This window comes from Nelumbo nucifera, chromosome 3 (genome assembly GCF_055504915.1).
Source record: "Nelumbo nucifera cultivar China Antique chromosome 3, China Antique-T2T, whole genome shotgun sequence".
In the NCBI taxonomy this organism is placed as follows: domain Eukaryota; kingdom Viridiplantae; phylum Streptophyta; class Magnoliopsida; order Proteales; family Nelumbonaceae; genus Nelumbo; species Nelumbo nucifera.
This window is the reverse complement of record NC_142651.1, coordinates 44096219-44112484: the sequence shown is the minus strand read 5'-3', so window position 1 is coordinate 44112484 and position 16266 is coordinate 44096219. Positions and strand designations below refer to the sequence as shown.

At 40.8% G+C, this 16266-nt stretch overlaps 1 protein-coding gene across 14 annotated transcripts in view; it reads right to left on the bottom strand.

The window, feature by feature from the left end:
* The window catches only part of LOC104612863 (protein transport protein SEC23 C-like), a 102701-nt gene extending 87916 nt beyond the window's left edge, over positions 1-14785 (bottom strand). For 8 of the 14 annotated variants that reach the window (XR_737853.3, XR_737854.3, XR_737856.3 and 5 more), the window contains exons 1-2: positions 13793-14767; positions 13266-13439 (exon numbers count right to left, since the gene is read on the bottom strand). Coding sequence is in view for 5 of the 14 variants with exons in the window: in XM_010280483.3 (XP_010278785.1) it covers positions 13266-13439; positions 13793-14521 (903 nt within the window). In the remaining 9 variants the exon portion in view is untranslated. Of the gene's footprint in view, positions 1-13265; positions 13440-13792 lie in introns of all 14 variants that reach the window. The other 6 variants (XR_016083922.1, XR_002023532.2, XM_010280481.3 and 3 more) reach the window with 4 other exon arrangements.
* Positions 14786-16266: the final 1481 nt, after the last annotated feature.

The window sequence follows — 16266 nt, the reverse complement described above, 5'->3', positions numbered from 1 at the left end:
ACTCCATTCATTAGAATTTAAAAGGAGACTAAAGACACACATGTGGAGACTCTATAACTTGATGTACCTTATTAGTATAGTCCCTGTTGTATATTACTTTTACATCTTATTCTTCTTTTCTCTTTCAGCCCTATATGGGCATTCTTGTAATTGCACATATCTTTTAATATATGTTGAACAAGAGAAGAGAGAGAGGAGAAGCGAGAGGACTGAAAGCCCAAAAGAATACTGCAGGCATGCAATATGTTATTATTTATACTAGGATGGCCGTACAACTTAAAGAAGAAATTACAAAAATACCCTTGCGGTACTAAACATATGTACAACATCTGTCAACACTCCCCCTCAAGTTGGAGCATAGATATCAATCATGCCCAACTTGTCACACAGATCATGATGTCTGGAGTGGTGTAGTCCTTTTGTAAAGATGTCTGCAAGTTGGTTCTCAGAGCTGACATAGGGAGTACACACTTCGCCTGTGATGACTTTCTCTCTGATAAAATGCTTGTCAACTTCAATGTGTTTTGTTTTATCATGTAGCACTGGGTTAGCAACAATGTTTATGGCTGCTTTGTTATCACAGAATAGAGTCATGGGCTTGTCCACTGGGAAACCCAACTCACCCAACAGATTCTTTATCCACATACTTTCAGCTATTCCGTGAGCCATTGCACGATATTCAGCTTCAGCACTGGATCTAGCCACCAGATTTTGCTTTTTACTTCTCCAGGTAACAAGGTTCCCTCCTATAAAGGTGCAATAGCCACTAGTAGACTTTCTGTCATCTTGAGATCCAGCTCAATCTGCATCTGTATAAACTTCAACTTTCAAATGCCCGTGTCTTTGAAATAACAAGCCAGCACCAGAAAACCCTTTTAGATATCGAAGGATTCTTTCTGCTGCTTCAAGATGAGTGGACCTAGGTGCATGCATGAACTGACTGAGGACACCAACATCATAAGCAATGTCTGGGCGGGTCATAGAAAGATATAACAATCTCCCTACAAGCCTTTGAAATTGTTTCACATTCTTGAGAGGTTCACCTTGGTTGTCACCTAATTTATGGTTGGGATCAATGGGAGAGTCAACTGGCTTCACCCCTATCTTTCCAGTGTCCTGAAGTAAATCTAGGACATATTTCCTTTGGGAAATGAAGATACCCCTTTTTGAGCGGGCAACTTCAATTCCAAGGAAGTATCTGGGAGGCCCTAGACCTTTCACTTCAAACTGAGTGGCAAGGAAACTCTTCAATCTCCGTATTTCATCCTTCCAGTCACCAGTAACAATTATATCATCAACATATACTATTAAAGCAACCATTTTACCTTCTCCTCTTTTCACAAACAGTGTGTGATCTGATTGACATTGCTTGTATCCTTTCTGCTGAACCGCAACATGGAATCTGCTGAACCAAGTTCTTGGTGATTGTTTCAGTCCGTATAAAGACTTCTTCAACTTGCACACCTTCTGTTCATTGCCTTGAGCCAGGAAACCAGGGGGTTGAATCATGTAAACTTCCTCTTCAAGATCACCATTCAAGAATGCATTCTTGATATCAAGCTGATGTAGATCCCAATCCAGATTAGTAGCAAGAGAGAATAGAACTCTAATGGAGTTCATCTTGGCAACAGGGGCAAAAGTATCTGCATAATCAACTCCATACACTTGAGTAAATCCCTTTGCCACTAAGCAAGCTTTACACCTCTCCACCGTTCCATCAGCCCTATGTTTGACAGTGAACACCCATTTACATCCAACTGGATCATTTTCCTTAGGAAGATCTACAAGTTCCCACGTGCCATTTTTATGAAGGGCATTAATTTCTTCCTTCGTGGCATTTGTCCATTCAGGTACTGAAAGAGCTTCTGCCACATTCTTTGGGATAGGGACACTGTCAATCGAGGTAAGGAAAGCATGAAAAGAGGGTGAAATGTTCTCATAGGAAACAAAGTTGGAAATGGGGTGTTTAGTGGTGCACAATCTAACACCTTTCCTATGAGCAATAGGGAGGTCAAGGTCATTAGCAACAGAGGTATCAATTGCAATAGAATCAAGAACATCATTGGGAGCCAAGTTACCTGAGTGAGTATGATCCTCCCCCGAGGAGTTTGATGGCACTAGAGGCACCGTTTCAGGATTCTCCACGGCTCTTGAATTTGGTTGGCCTTTGCGGCGACAGAAGAAGACACGAAAAGGCAGAGGATCAGAAAGAGGAGGGAGCTGAACCAGTTTCTCCTCATGCCTACACTCCCCCTAAGGAGAAACAGGAAAGAAAGGCTCATCCTCAAAGAAAGAAACATCCATGGAGACATAGAATCTCCGAGAAATAGGATCAAAACAACGGTATCCCTTTTGAGTGAAAGAGTAACCAAGGAATATGCAAGGAATAGCACGAGAATCCAATTTCCCACGAGTGGGAGACAGATTTTGGACAAAGCACCGACAACCAAATACACGAGGAGGAATGGGAAGAATGGGGGCCTTAGGGAAGAGAAGCTGATGTGGGGCCTTGCACTCTAACCAACGAGAGGGCATACGGTTAATGAGGTAGGTAGAACAAAGGACAGCCTCAAGCCAAAAACGTTTGGGGACATTCATATGGAGCAGTAAACCTCGAGCGACTTCAAGGAGGTGGCGGTTCTTTCGTTCAGCAACACCATTTTGTTGTGGTGCTCGGGCACAAGAGCTACGGTGAAGTGAACCATGCGAAGCAAAGAATTCCGTGAGATCACTATGAAAATACTCTTTCGCATTATCTGACTGAAAAATTTGGATTTCAATTTGAAATTGAGTGAAGACCATCCGCTGAAAATCTTGGATAATTTTTGGTACTTCCTAGTTCGCATGGGATATACCCAAGTATATCTAGAATAATCATCAATGAGGGTAATAAAATACTTGTAACCACTCTCAGATGATAAAGTAACAGGGCCCCACACATCAGAATGAACAATGTGAAAGGGAAATTCAGATTTACTATTTTTTTGAAGAAAATGAATTCTACAATGTTTACTCAACTGACACGTTTGACAAGAGAAATCTGAAACAGACATTGACTTAAACAGTTATCGAAACACAACTTTTAAAGATTCAAAAGACAAATGACCAAGGCGATAATGCCATAAATAAACTTGACTCTTACAGGACCGACTCATAGACTCTGTAACATGAAGACTAGTCTTATTCTCCAGCATGTAAAGTCCATCAACCATACGTCCCCTACCAATCGTCCTCCCCGAGGTCAGATCCTGAATCACACAATGAGAAGAGAAAAAAGTCACTGAGTAGTTTAAGGAATTAGTGACACTACTAACAGAGAACAAATTAATGGGAAATTTCAGAACATGTAGGGCATCAGAAAGGGTAAGGCCAAGGGGAAGAGAGATAGTTCCTTGACCAGCTATGGAAGTGTATGATCCATCAGCTAGTCTCACCTTGTCTCTTCCAGAAAGAAGGTTATAGGTTTGAAAGTAAGAGGGCATACCAGTCATGTGTTTTGATGCTCCAGAATCAATGATCCATGGAGAGTCAAGGGTGTGAGAAGCAACATGGAAAGCTGTAGCAGAGTTACCTGACGTAGATGCAAATGAGGTTGAGGGAGGAGCATCCATCTGACGAATTGCTCTACCATAGAGCTCTAAATGGTCACGGAAAGAATTCATAATATCCTCCCTTGGGTCAGATCTAGAGAGATGTGTCTGAGTCACAGTATGGATGGAGGGCTGATTCTACCGAGTAGCCATGTTGGTCGTGGTGTATTTCTTTGTACCTTGCTGTCCGGACCTTTTATTCACATCTGAACCTTGCTTCTTATTAAGATCTTGAGCCCATTTTGGTTTCCCATGAAGATCCCAGCATGTATCTCTGGTGCGTCGGGGTTTCTGGCAATGAGTGCACTACAATTTGTCTTTATCCTCTGTTTTTTCTGGAGATCTCTTTTCCTGGAAGAGGTTCCCACACTAGTAGAGACACCCCCTTTTGTTGCCAACACAACAGCATCCCCACCTGGGTTGTTCAACAAATTCCTTCTGCTCTCTTCAAATTGTACAAGAGCATAAACTTCCTGAACTGATGGAAGATCCTTAGAACTGAGAATCTAGACTCTAATAGATTCATACATAGAATTCAAACCATCTAAGAAGGCAAACACCCTTTGCTGGGAGACAAGTTTCTTGTACAATTTTGCATCCTCGTCACACTTCCAATCCACATTCTGGTAATGGTCCAACTCCTTCCAGACAGAAGTCAAGTCAGAGTAATATATCGATAAACACCTCTCCCCCTGTTTACAAGTAGACGATTCTGCCTGTAGTTGATAGATCTTGGCATAGTGTCGCAGTTCTGAATATGTAGATTTTGCTTGTTCCCAGATCTCATATGTTGTTTCAGCCCACATGAAATTCTTCCTTATTTGAGGCTGCATGGAGACTAAGAGCCAAAACATAACCATGCTGTTCTCCCGATTCCATCTATCATATTCCGCACTCCCAGAGTGTGGTTCTTTAATTCTCCCATTAATGTAGCCTATCTTCCCCCTTGCAGTGATGTATAGCTTGATCCCTCTTGACCACTCTAGGTAATTTAAACCATTAAGAGGGACAACAGCCATGGGAAAGGATAGGTCACCACTCCCACTCATTCCATTCAGCATTGAGGAAACTCCAGATGTGGCAGAATCTTCACCACTCATGATTTCAAGTTTAAAAAACAACACCCAAAGAAGGAGACTTGTCTCAAAGAGATGTTTCAGAAGGCACCAGGCACTTCTTCACCTTCAGTCCACAAAAAAGGATTGTTGTTGCAGCACATAAACAGGTCCTTATGACCTACGGTTTCACAGGGATCCAGAAACAAACATTGTTGTTGCAATACATAAACAGGTCTTTATGACCTACGGTTTTACAGGGATCATACGACCCTACAACAAAATGGAAGGAGCAAGGAGAAGTTCACCACACATCTAATCGGCAGACCTGGTACAGGGCCAACTTCAGGGCAGCCGAACAGTCAATGAGAACAGTAGATGAACAGCAGGTAATTCCTTCGTGAACATCAGATGATAGCCTCTGAAATTTTCAATTGAACATCAGATGGAAATCTCTCCATAAACCAGAACTTTCTCTACGCTGGAAGATGAAAAGTCAGGTAGACTTCTTCGAACATCAGATGGAAATTTCTCAATAAACCAGAACTTTCTCTACGCTGGAAGATGAAAGGTCAGGTAGACTTCTACTTGCTGGAAGCCGAACATCAGATAGACACAACTGGGAGATGAAGGGATTGACTGCTCGACATCACCCTTCAGGCCTAGACGACCTGCCCTGATACCATGTTGAACAAGAGAAGAGAGAGAAGAGAGGCGAGAGGACTGAAAGCCCAAAAGAATACTACAAGCATGCAGTATGTTATTATTTATACTAGGATGGCTGTACAACTTAAAGAAGAAATTACAAAAGTACCCTTGTGGTACTAAACAAATGTACAACAACATCTGTCAATAATATATAAGAGACTCTTTGAGGTGGGGGTCATTCATTCTTGACACCTCTAAGATTATTCTTGTTCTTTTCTCTATTCGGCCAAGAGTGTTGACATGGTACCAGAGCAGGTTGCTCTCTGATCTATTTTCTCGCTCTCTTTAACCTTACTAGAAGCAGTAAACCTGTCGTATTAGGACTGTCTTGAACAACCCTTTTTTGCTCTTTCTTCTTTGCGTAACCAGCAGGAGAGATTTCTTTAGATCTCTCTTGGGAGACATTGGTTTGAGGCCAAACTTCAGATCTGGTATCGCCTAGACCTGATCTATTCTCCCTACAAACAGCATCTGATTTGGTAAAGTTTTCAAAGGAGTTTTGATCTTCTTCTTGGGGCGGCAACACTGTACAGTTTCCTTTTTTGGACTGCAACAGCTTTGGACTTCAGATCTGGTGTCGCCTAGACCTGATCTTTTCCACCTACAAACAGCATCTGATTTGGTGAAGTTTTCGAATGAGTTCTGATCTTCTTCTTGGGGCGGCAGCACTTATAGTTTCCATTTTTGGACTGCAACCTTTTTTGGACTTCAGGCCTTCAACATCAACCTGTGATTTAAGTTTTTCTCTCCAAATCGAAGGGTTCTCTCAAGCTCTTCTTAACCCTACACTCAGTTTCTGGTTTGGAGTTTTTAAGGACTGCCTCAATCAGCATAAGATACCTCCCTATTCATGAAGAAGACGTTTGATGTGTTGGTAAATCACAAATTTCTCTCAATTGACTGACTCGATCAACCTGTAACCCTAGATCTGGTGTTGTCTTAGGGTTTTCTTGCCTCCCATTTATTTGATTCAGACTTCAGATTCATATTTGAAAGGCCTTAGACTCGACAGTCTTAAAAACTTGCCTTTTTTGGGCTGTCATCTTCTTGATTGCTGAATTTGGTCGTCTTTGATATCCTTGTGTCTGGACTACTGTTTTCTTGCTAAAATGGCCTCCATAGTGGCAATTCTTTTGTTAAAGATGATTCTCTAGCATCTATGGTTGAGCAAAACATTCGACAACCGGTAACATCTGCTATTCCTTCTGCTCTTTCTGCTATTGGCTTACCTGGTAAGTTTTCCGATTATTGTGCTTCTCCTTCTCATATTTGGATCACTGACTCTAGAGTTACCAACCACATGACAGGAGCCTACCCTAACCAACCAAGTAACCTTACTAAAATCCATCACAAACATATTGTTACTGCCAATGGTGAAAAGCTAAACATCATTGGTAGTAGTGATCTGTCTCTTAAGCTTTCACCCACTGCATCTTTCCCTCTTACCAAGACTCTTCTTGTTCCTAATCTTACTACAAACTTGATTTCTGTTGGCCAATTAATTGATGAAGGTAACATTCTCATTTTCTCTCAGGATGGATGTTTGATTCAGGACCGGAACACTGGGAAGGTGAAAGGGAAGGGGTGCAGGCTGGGCCGTCTATTTGCATTGGAATTCGAGAAGCCTCAAACAGCAGCATCATCAGTTTATTTCAGTTCCTCCACTTCTAGTTCCTTTCTGAATCATAGAAATAATGTTTGGGACTTATGGCATAAACGTCTGGGTCATTTACATTCTGAAAAATTAAAATTTTTGTTTGATTTTGGCCTTATTAAGAATAAAGTTCCTTCCTTGTACACCTTTGATACATCTTGTGTTTCTTGTTGCTTAAGTAAGAGTCGTACCTTACCTTTTCCTCACACATCTGAGCATGCTACCTCTCCCTTCGAGCTTATACATAGTGATGTCTAGACTGCTTCTGTCTCTTCTTGGCTTGGATACAAATATTTGTGTCGTTCATTGATGATTGTACCAGGTACACATGGATATACTTTCTTCGCCACAAGTCTGAGGTGTTCCCAACATTTAAGTTGTTTCATGCTATGGTGCGGGTTCAGTTTCAATCACAAGTGCGTATTCTCCGTTCAGATTCAGGAGGAGAATACACTGATGGAGATTTTTAATCCTATTTGAAGGATCATGGAATACAAGTGCAACGAAGTTGTCCAGATACTCCTCAACAAAATGGTGTGGTCAAGCACAAGAATGGACATATCCTTAGTGTTGTGAGGACATTATTGCAGGAGTCCCATACTCCACCTTCCTTTTGGGTAGAAGCAGCCAGTACAGTTGTGTTTTGGATCAACTACATTCCTTCATCAGTTCTTGGTAATATGTCTCCCTTTCAGAAGTTATTTGGTCATTCTCCAGATTTATCTATGCTTCATGTCTTTGGATGTGTGTGCTTTGTTCATCTTCCCTCTCGTGAGCGTTCTAAATTGTTTGCACAGTCTGTCATGTGTGCCTTTGTGGATTACAGTCCTAACCACAAAGGATTTATTTGTTATGATCCCTCTATTTACCGCATTCGTATATCACGTAATGTTGTTTTCCTTGAGCACATTTCATTTTTTGTTGGAATTGCTAGACTGTCTACACTGTCTGTTTCTATTTTGCCAAACTTTGATTCACAGGATACTCCACCTCCTTCTGCTGAGAAGGACTTTCTCATCTTCTCTCGCAAGCAGTTACGTGCTCCAACCCCTGCACTTGCGACTCTCCTTCCTTCTAGTTCATATCATCATCCTACCACTACTCCTGTAAGTGATACCTCTACTTTAGACACTCTTCATACTTTTGTTCCTCTTCGTCGTTCTACTCGTATATCTAGACCTCCTGACCACTATGGTTTTCCTTCAAATCATAGCTTTGTGTCTACTGTCCTATCCTCCACAGATGTTCCTCGCTCCTACCAGGAAGCTAATAGTAGCCCTTATTGGAAGGAAGCCATGGATGTAGAGATTCATGGTTTACATGAGAATGACACTTGGGATCTTGTGCCTGCTCCTCCAGATGCATCCATTGTTGGGAGTCGTTGGGTTTACAACATTAACCTAAAGTCTGATGGATCTCTTGATCGATACAAGGCACGTTTAGTTGCCCAAGGATATAGTCAGGAGTATGGTATTGACGATGAAGAAACCTTTGCTCCTGTTGAAAAGATCACCACAATCTGTGTTCTTTTAGCAATGTTTGTTGCTCAGTCTTGGACCATATGCCAGCTTGATGTGAAGAATGCCTTTCTTCATGGTCAGTTGAAGGAGATGGTCTACATGAAGCCTCCTCCCGGATACTACAGTGATCCTTCTTTAGTATGTCACCTCAAAAAATCTCTATATGGTCTAAAACAAGCTCCTTGGGCATCGTTTGAATGCTTTCACAATGTTGTTGGTGTTGTTGGATATAGCCAGAGTTCTTCTGATCACTCTTTATTTGTTAGGCGATGACCTCAGGGTATTACCATTCTCCTACTATATGTTGATGACATATTGTTGACTGGGAATGATGCTGAAGGCATTCATGAATTGAAATTGTTACTTCATAATTCCTTTCACATGAAGGACTTGGGGCCTCTCACATATTTCCTAGGACTGGAAGTACATCGCAGTGATCAAGGGTATTTTGTTTGTCAACAGAAGTATGCCTCTGACCTTGTTAAACTTGCTAGTCTTAATGATGAAAAGCATGTTGATACACCTATGGAGCTAAATCTTAAGCTTTCTAAATCTGAAGGTCCATTACTTCCTGATGCTGCCTTATATCGCCAGCTTGTGGAGTCCCTCATTTATCTCACTATGACTCGACCTGATATTTCTCATGTTGTCTAGGTTGTTAGTCAATTTGTTTCTGCTCCTCGTTAGCCTCATATGACTGTTGTTCATCGCATCATTCGATATGTTAGAAGCACAACTTCCCAGGGACTGTTCTTCTCCTCCTCCTCCTCTCCTATTCAGTTGAGAACATATGCTGATGCGGATTGGGCTAGTTGTCCAGACACTCGTAGGTCCACATCTGGGTGGTGTGTTTTTATGGGTGATTCACTCATCTCTTGGAAGTGTAAGAAACAACAAACAGTTTCCAAGTCTTCCAATGAAGTAGAGTATAGGGCCAAGTCTTCGGTTTGTAGTGAGATTGTTTGGTTACAGTCTCTCTTTATGGATCTTGGCATTCAGGTTCCTACTCATATTCCTACAATACGAGTGCAATCAAGATTGCATCTAACCCTGTCTTCCATGAGAGGACCAAGCACATCGAGGTGGACTGCCACTTTATCCGAGATCTCTTCACGATTGGGTCTATGTCGCTTCCTCATGTAGCCTTGGACATGCAGATTGCTGATATCTTCACCAAAGCTATGACTAGAGTTCGACATCTCTTTCTTATAGACAAACTGATGCTTATGTCGAGGCATCAGTTTGAGGGGGGGTGTGGAGACTCTAATACTTGATGTACCTTATTAGTATAGTCCCTATTGTATATTACTTTTACATCTTATTCTTCTTTTCTCTTTCAGTCCTGTATGGGCATTCTTGTAATTGTACATATCTTTTAATATATAAGAGACTCTTTGAGGTGGGGGTCATTCATTCTTGACACCTCTAAGATTATTCTTGTTCTTTTCTCTATTCGACCAAGAGTGTTAATAGCATGCATATATGTAGCTTCTCCATTTTGCTCCAAAACCCATCAACCTTTGAACCTCCTCCAAAAAACCCCACTCCACATGACCATATGCCTTTTCAATATCAATCTTGCACATCAGCCCCAGCCTTCCAAACCTAAACTCATCTGGCCCCAGAGCTTTATCTCTAGAGATTCCTTTCAATGCCTCCTTTACATCTGCCATCTCAAAGCTACTCTCGAGCCAAAGAGAAGCAAATTCACTCAGTTTCCTAGGCTCTATCCCCCCTAATGCCACCCAACTCCATTGTCTAGCAGAGTATAGACCTTTATAGTATTCCACCATTTTTTCTTGAATACCAGGCCAGTCATCCACTACTTCATCACCCACTTGATTCTAGAAATGGTGTTACATCTATGACATTTGCATATGCATAAAGAAAGCAGTGTTCTTGTTGCCAGTCTTCAACCAAACTGCCCTACACTTCTGCCTCCAGCTCACTTCCTCCCTTCCACCTGCCACCCACCCCATTTCTCCTCCCCCCATTCCCGGAAGTCCAGATGATCAAACCACATATTCTTGAAGCAAAACGGCTTAGCACCCAACACCCAGACACTTTCCTTAACAGAATTGGTTTATCATCAAAAGGAAGTAAGGTAAGGCCCCCTAGATAACTTCCCCGATTTCATCAACCCAATCCCCTGTAAACAAGAATCTATCTAGCCTTCTGAGAATTGACAGATGCTGCCCATTTGACCAAGTAAACGTCCCTCCCATCAATGGAGGATCAATCAACCCAACATTGGAAATGAAATTTCCAAATCTCCTCATCCCCACACTGACTCTCCCCTCCCTACCCCCTTTCATCTCACTTCTCCTTCTAACCACGTTGAAATCCCCCCCCCCAAATCCGTCTGACCTCCTCCAGCTCTTTCCAGAAATCCTCCCTCCTTCCTTCCTCATTTGGGCCATAGACATTGGTAATTCCCCAACACCACTCACCCCCCTTTCATGTCCACCCAATGACTACTTGAGAGTCACCTCTTAGAGAACCATTCAACCTATAAGCTTAAGCTGTTAAGTGAGGTCCTTGAATAGGTTTTATTCTCTAACATGCCCCCTCACACGAAAGCCCATTGGGCTTGAAGCGTGGACAGCACAGGCCCAACCATACCTTGCGCTGAAACTTAGTTAATTATAATGGGGGTGATGAGAATCGAACACTAGACCACTTGGTCAAAATGGCTCTGGTACCATCTCAGAGAACCATTCAACCTAAAAGCTTAAGCTGTTAAGTGAGGTCCTTGAATAGGTTTTATTCTCTAACATCACTTACAACCTACAATCCTTTGTAGCCCATGTCAACCTCTGAAGTGAGGAAAGAAACTCAGGTTTAACTGCTTTCTCGTTACAAATAGAACCTAAATATACAAGATACACAAAGGTGCTATCATCCAAAATCAGCGTTGTTGATCCATAAAAGTTCTTCAACACCAACACCAATCTATTAGTTTAGCGGCATGTTTAAAAATCCTTGAAAATTTTAAGGATACATAAAACATATTCCTGTTCCTTTCTACCATGGTCCCTAAATATAGGAATGCTACCACATTCCTAAAAGTGCCACCACTAGAAGTGAATTTCACTATCAAAAAGGCCTACAGGAGCTCGTGAAGTTCAACGGCGCACTTTCCAGGGGCTCATGAAGTACAAAAGTGTACTTGTTAATAGAGTGTCAGGCATTTGAAAATTTTCTACTAATGATGTTTCAAATCATATGTTATTTTCTTTATAAAATTATGAAGAATTTATTAAAGATTCGACAAAGAGAGAGAACAAAGAAGCTGAAGGCATACAAGGGGTGTCAGGCTCTCAGAATTTTCTACTGATGGATGCTTCAGGTCATAAAATTTTTCTTTACAAGTTATGAGCAATACAATATAAATTATAGAGAGAGACAAAGAGAAATAAAGACTCCAAAGGTTGAAATAGTCTGTTGCACTTATCTCAAGCAGAATTTGGATATAGTGCTGGTTTCCATTCCAGACTTCTAGGGTCAATCATAGTAAAAGTACCAGCTGGTGTTTTAAAAGGCACACTCAGGTACATATATGGAGAACATTTTGAGACATATTCCTTGCTTGAACCCAAGCAAGGCCATTCTCAAAAGGCAAACGCTTGGGCTGAGGTGACCCAGGTCTGCACCTTTTATAAGTTTGCTTATTTAGTTTCTTTTTTTGTACATTCTTGTCAGTTTGATACGTTTTTAATGGCCTACCACATTCTAAACAATCTTTTGTTGTTGCTTGCATGCTAGTAATGGTCTATCGACTTTTAAAAGAAACAAAAACAAAAGACATCTCAAATACCTGAAGCCCTAGCTACTTGAAGTGATGCAACTAAGAGATAGACACATTGCAACTTTCAGATTAAAAATGTTGAATGCTTGAAGCACTTTTGTATGATCCAGTGAAACAAGGGCTCTTCCTATCCTCCTCTCTGTTCTTTTGCTTCTCTAAAACAGGGTCAAGTAAAACAAGGGTTCTGCTCCTTATCCCCTCCTCCTCCACCCCCTTTCTTTCTTTCTTCTTTTCCTCCTTACTCCATTATAGAGGTTTGTGTGCTTTTTATTTGATATAGCATCCAGATTTTTCTTTTCTCTTTTTTTCCGTAGAGTTACTTAGATCTAAAGATTCACTGAAGAATTTCCTAGAGGATTTCTTGTCTATAACAAAGTATCCATTTGAAGAAAGCAGAAGAGTTCCTTTGACTATATTCTTTTCTCTTCTTCCTTATACCCTCTGCAGAAGAATAGGGACAGAGAGTTAAAGAAAAATTTTTAGCTTGAGTTACCAAGAGTCCCGTTCCCAAATATGGTGGATCTTAGTTCAATGGTTCTTTTTCCATTGATAAGTAACATATAAAAATAATATATAAACAAATAAATTAAAAGGCAAAAACTCAAAAGGAGTTAAAGCTTTACAAAATCCCAGAGTGAATAATCATTTTCTAAGAGCCAGAAATTAGAAACATGGATTGCTAAGGAATTGATCTTTTACTAGTCGATTAATGATCTAAAGCCCTTATAATAACCAAGCTTTAATTTCATAATGCACTGCGGAGCTAACATGAAGTGATAAAGAAAACCCAATTTTATAACAGGTTTGGCTTCTTGATTGCATACATTGAGAGAGAGAGAGAGAGAGGAGACAGAGACTTCTGTGATTGCAAAACTAAAATCTAAGTGAAAACGAACTGCAACAATTATGACAAAGTCCAGCATAACTTACAGCACCAGGTCCTTCTGTTGATGGCCCTCCAATAAATGCCATGATTCTAGCTCCAGAACCAGGAACACAAGCTCCTAACAAACTGGTAGCCACACTAAGTGCCGTGCTCGTGCACCTTATTGCCCGTTGATCTGCTTGTACAGGCCAAGGATCTTTCTGAAGCTCTTCCAGAACCTGAACCACGAATTAATCCATCCAAACCAAGGAAAAAACGAAAAGTCACAAATAACGGCTGTCAAGGTTTCAATTAACTAAAGACCAAAGATTGCATACATTGACAATAATGTACTAGTGTCTATGTCTCTGTGATTAACAAGATTCTTTTTCTCAATTCCAACTGAAAAAAAAATAATAATAATAAATAGAACAATTAACGACTTTGAGTCAGTTGGGAAAAACAAAAATTCACCAACCATAAATCATAGACATCCAACCTTAAACTGCCATAATCGATTGAGCGCTTTTATAAAAAAGAATCCCAAAAAGTTGAGAGATATTCTTGCTTAAAAGGACTAAGTTAAGATTACCGAAGTCAAAGCAAATTCGCACTCGGACGCAGGCAATAGGAACCGAGCTATGCTCTCGGCAGTGAGCCCGTCCCTGGGACCAGAAGCAGAAGTTACACCAGTGATTGGCTTTGGCTTCTTTGCAAAGAACTTCATGTGCTCAAGAATCTGATCCTGCGATATCTCTTTTGACCCCTTAAAAACGTATGTCTTGGGGATAAGCCCGAACCCCAGCTCGTGCACATGAACGTAAGTGCCGAAGGTGATGAACCCAACAAGTGAATCGTCCGGCACCAGATCAATAGCCTGCAAGAGAGCAGACTTTAAGAACCCTAGCTCCTCCTCAATGATGCACGTATCAACGACGAACAGGAAAACAGGTGGGACTGCAGTCTTATCTGTGGGCGCCTCGTACTCTATTGTGGTGTATTGAGGGAAGAGATCAGGGGGGAGATTGTCTTGGGAGATCGAAGCGTAGTGAGGGGGGAAATGGTTGCGTTGGAAGCAAAAGGGACATATCCAGATCTGGCCCATGTAGTCGACGGTGGAGAAAGGGTTCAGAACGGATCTACAGGTGCGGCAACGGAGAGGAGAGTAAGGAAGGACTGGCATGTTGGGGAAGGGCTTCAATGGCGTGTAGATGGCAGAGACAGGGACAACGCAACTGGCTGCTTCTTGCTTGGTGCCTGGGAAGACGTTCCATGGCATGCGTATGCCGTCGTGGGCTTCCAGGTCAAGGAATTCCGCCATCACAGAAGAAAGGTGGTGCCTTTCAATTTTGGAGCGAAAGGGAGAGAGTGAGCACAAGAGTTTACGTATTATTTGTTGATTGAACAATCGGTTGGAAACTTTGGTTTCGGTGGCGAGTTTGAACTTTGAACAATCCGTTGATCTCGTCCCGTCCCAGCTTGATACCAAGCTTTGGTTTGGGTGGCGAGTTTGAACAATCCGTTGGAAACGTTTTGTAATGCAGACCGCACTCGGGAGTCGGGACTACACACTTCCGTTCACTCCGTGTCATTACAAATTTACACGTGCATGCATAAATATCCGTCCAAATCTGCTCTACTTTTTGCACTTTCTTTTAGCTCTACTTTTTATAAGTATACAACTAGATACAATTTTGCGTCCTATTCAATTTTATATCTGTTCTTTTTGATAGAATTGTATCTATTTTTTGTATTTATGATTTTCACTCCTTTTTTATACAAAATTTGCACCATCTTCCTTCGTTAATTCTTGTTACATAAAAAAGGATTTTTTTTTCAGAAAAAAAAAGGATTACATCATCTTGCTTCCTTTCACCCTCCCAAGTAAAAAACGTAGCCTTCCTATCTTCATTCCTAGTTTATTTTACTTATTAAAAACAAATAAAACAAGATGAAATCTAAAGCAAAAAAGTCATTAAAAACACACGTACACAAAAGTGAATATGTTATGTTAGGGTGTTCAGATCTCCCGCCCACACATCACTACAGCCGCACATTTGAAAACATCTCCCACATTTGTATGTATGGAGATGTACAGTTAAGCGGCAATTATCACAAGTAGGACCTTGAAATCAACCCAAGGAATGGGGCCCCTTGAAGCAAATTTAGTTAAAAATAAAATAAAAATGAGCTCAGTATAAAATTTACCTCATTTTTGCTACATTTGCTCAGTATAAAAATCTAACTGCTTGAACTCGACTTGGCTAAAAACACAAGGCTTTAGTTTAGACTCAGGCTCAATTTGGGCTAAAAACAGGAGCTCAGTTTTTTTCTTTTTTTTTATATTTCTTTTTTGAAGGGCTAAACAACAAGGGGTAGCCCATCCTCCAACCCAGGTTTAGATAGGACTCGATCTCAAATCTCCACTATGACAAGCAGGAGACCTTATATACCAACCAGCTGGTTCACATTATGCTAAAGAACTCATTTTTTCATTGTGATATATATAAATATTACTCAAGCATCAAGCTTGACACAAAGATGGAAATGTTTTAGACTTTTAGTGCTTGTAAGCAATCTTGTCGATAAAGTAACATAAATGGCTAGGGATGGCAATTTTTCCCATTTCTCCGATCCCTGTGGGGATCTGCTTCAAATAGGGTGGGGATGGAGATGATTTTCCCCCTGCGGAGATGGGGATGGGCAAATTTTCATCCCCATTAGCGAGGACGGGAATAGCACTCCCCGCCCCATGGGATCCCCACTAATATATGTATATATATGCATACATTATATATGTATATATGTATACATACATCTATATATTAATATTTTAAAAATATATATGATTGAATATATTTGAATCTTTTCTAATAAGATTATAAATTTTAATTATTTTATTTTTATTCTTTTAAATAAAATAAAAATTAAAAACAAAATGATTAATATTATAAAAAATCACGAGGAATGGGGATCCTCCTGGGACGGGGATGAAGATAACCTTATCCCCATTAGCAAGGACGGGGACAAGGATGGGGAGAGACAACCCATTGCCATTCCTATAAA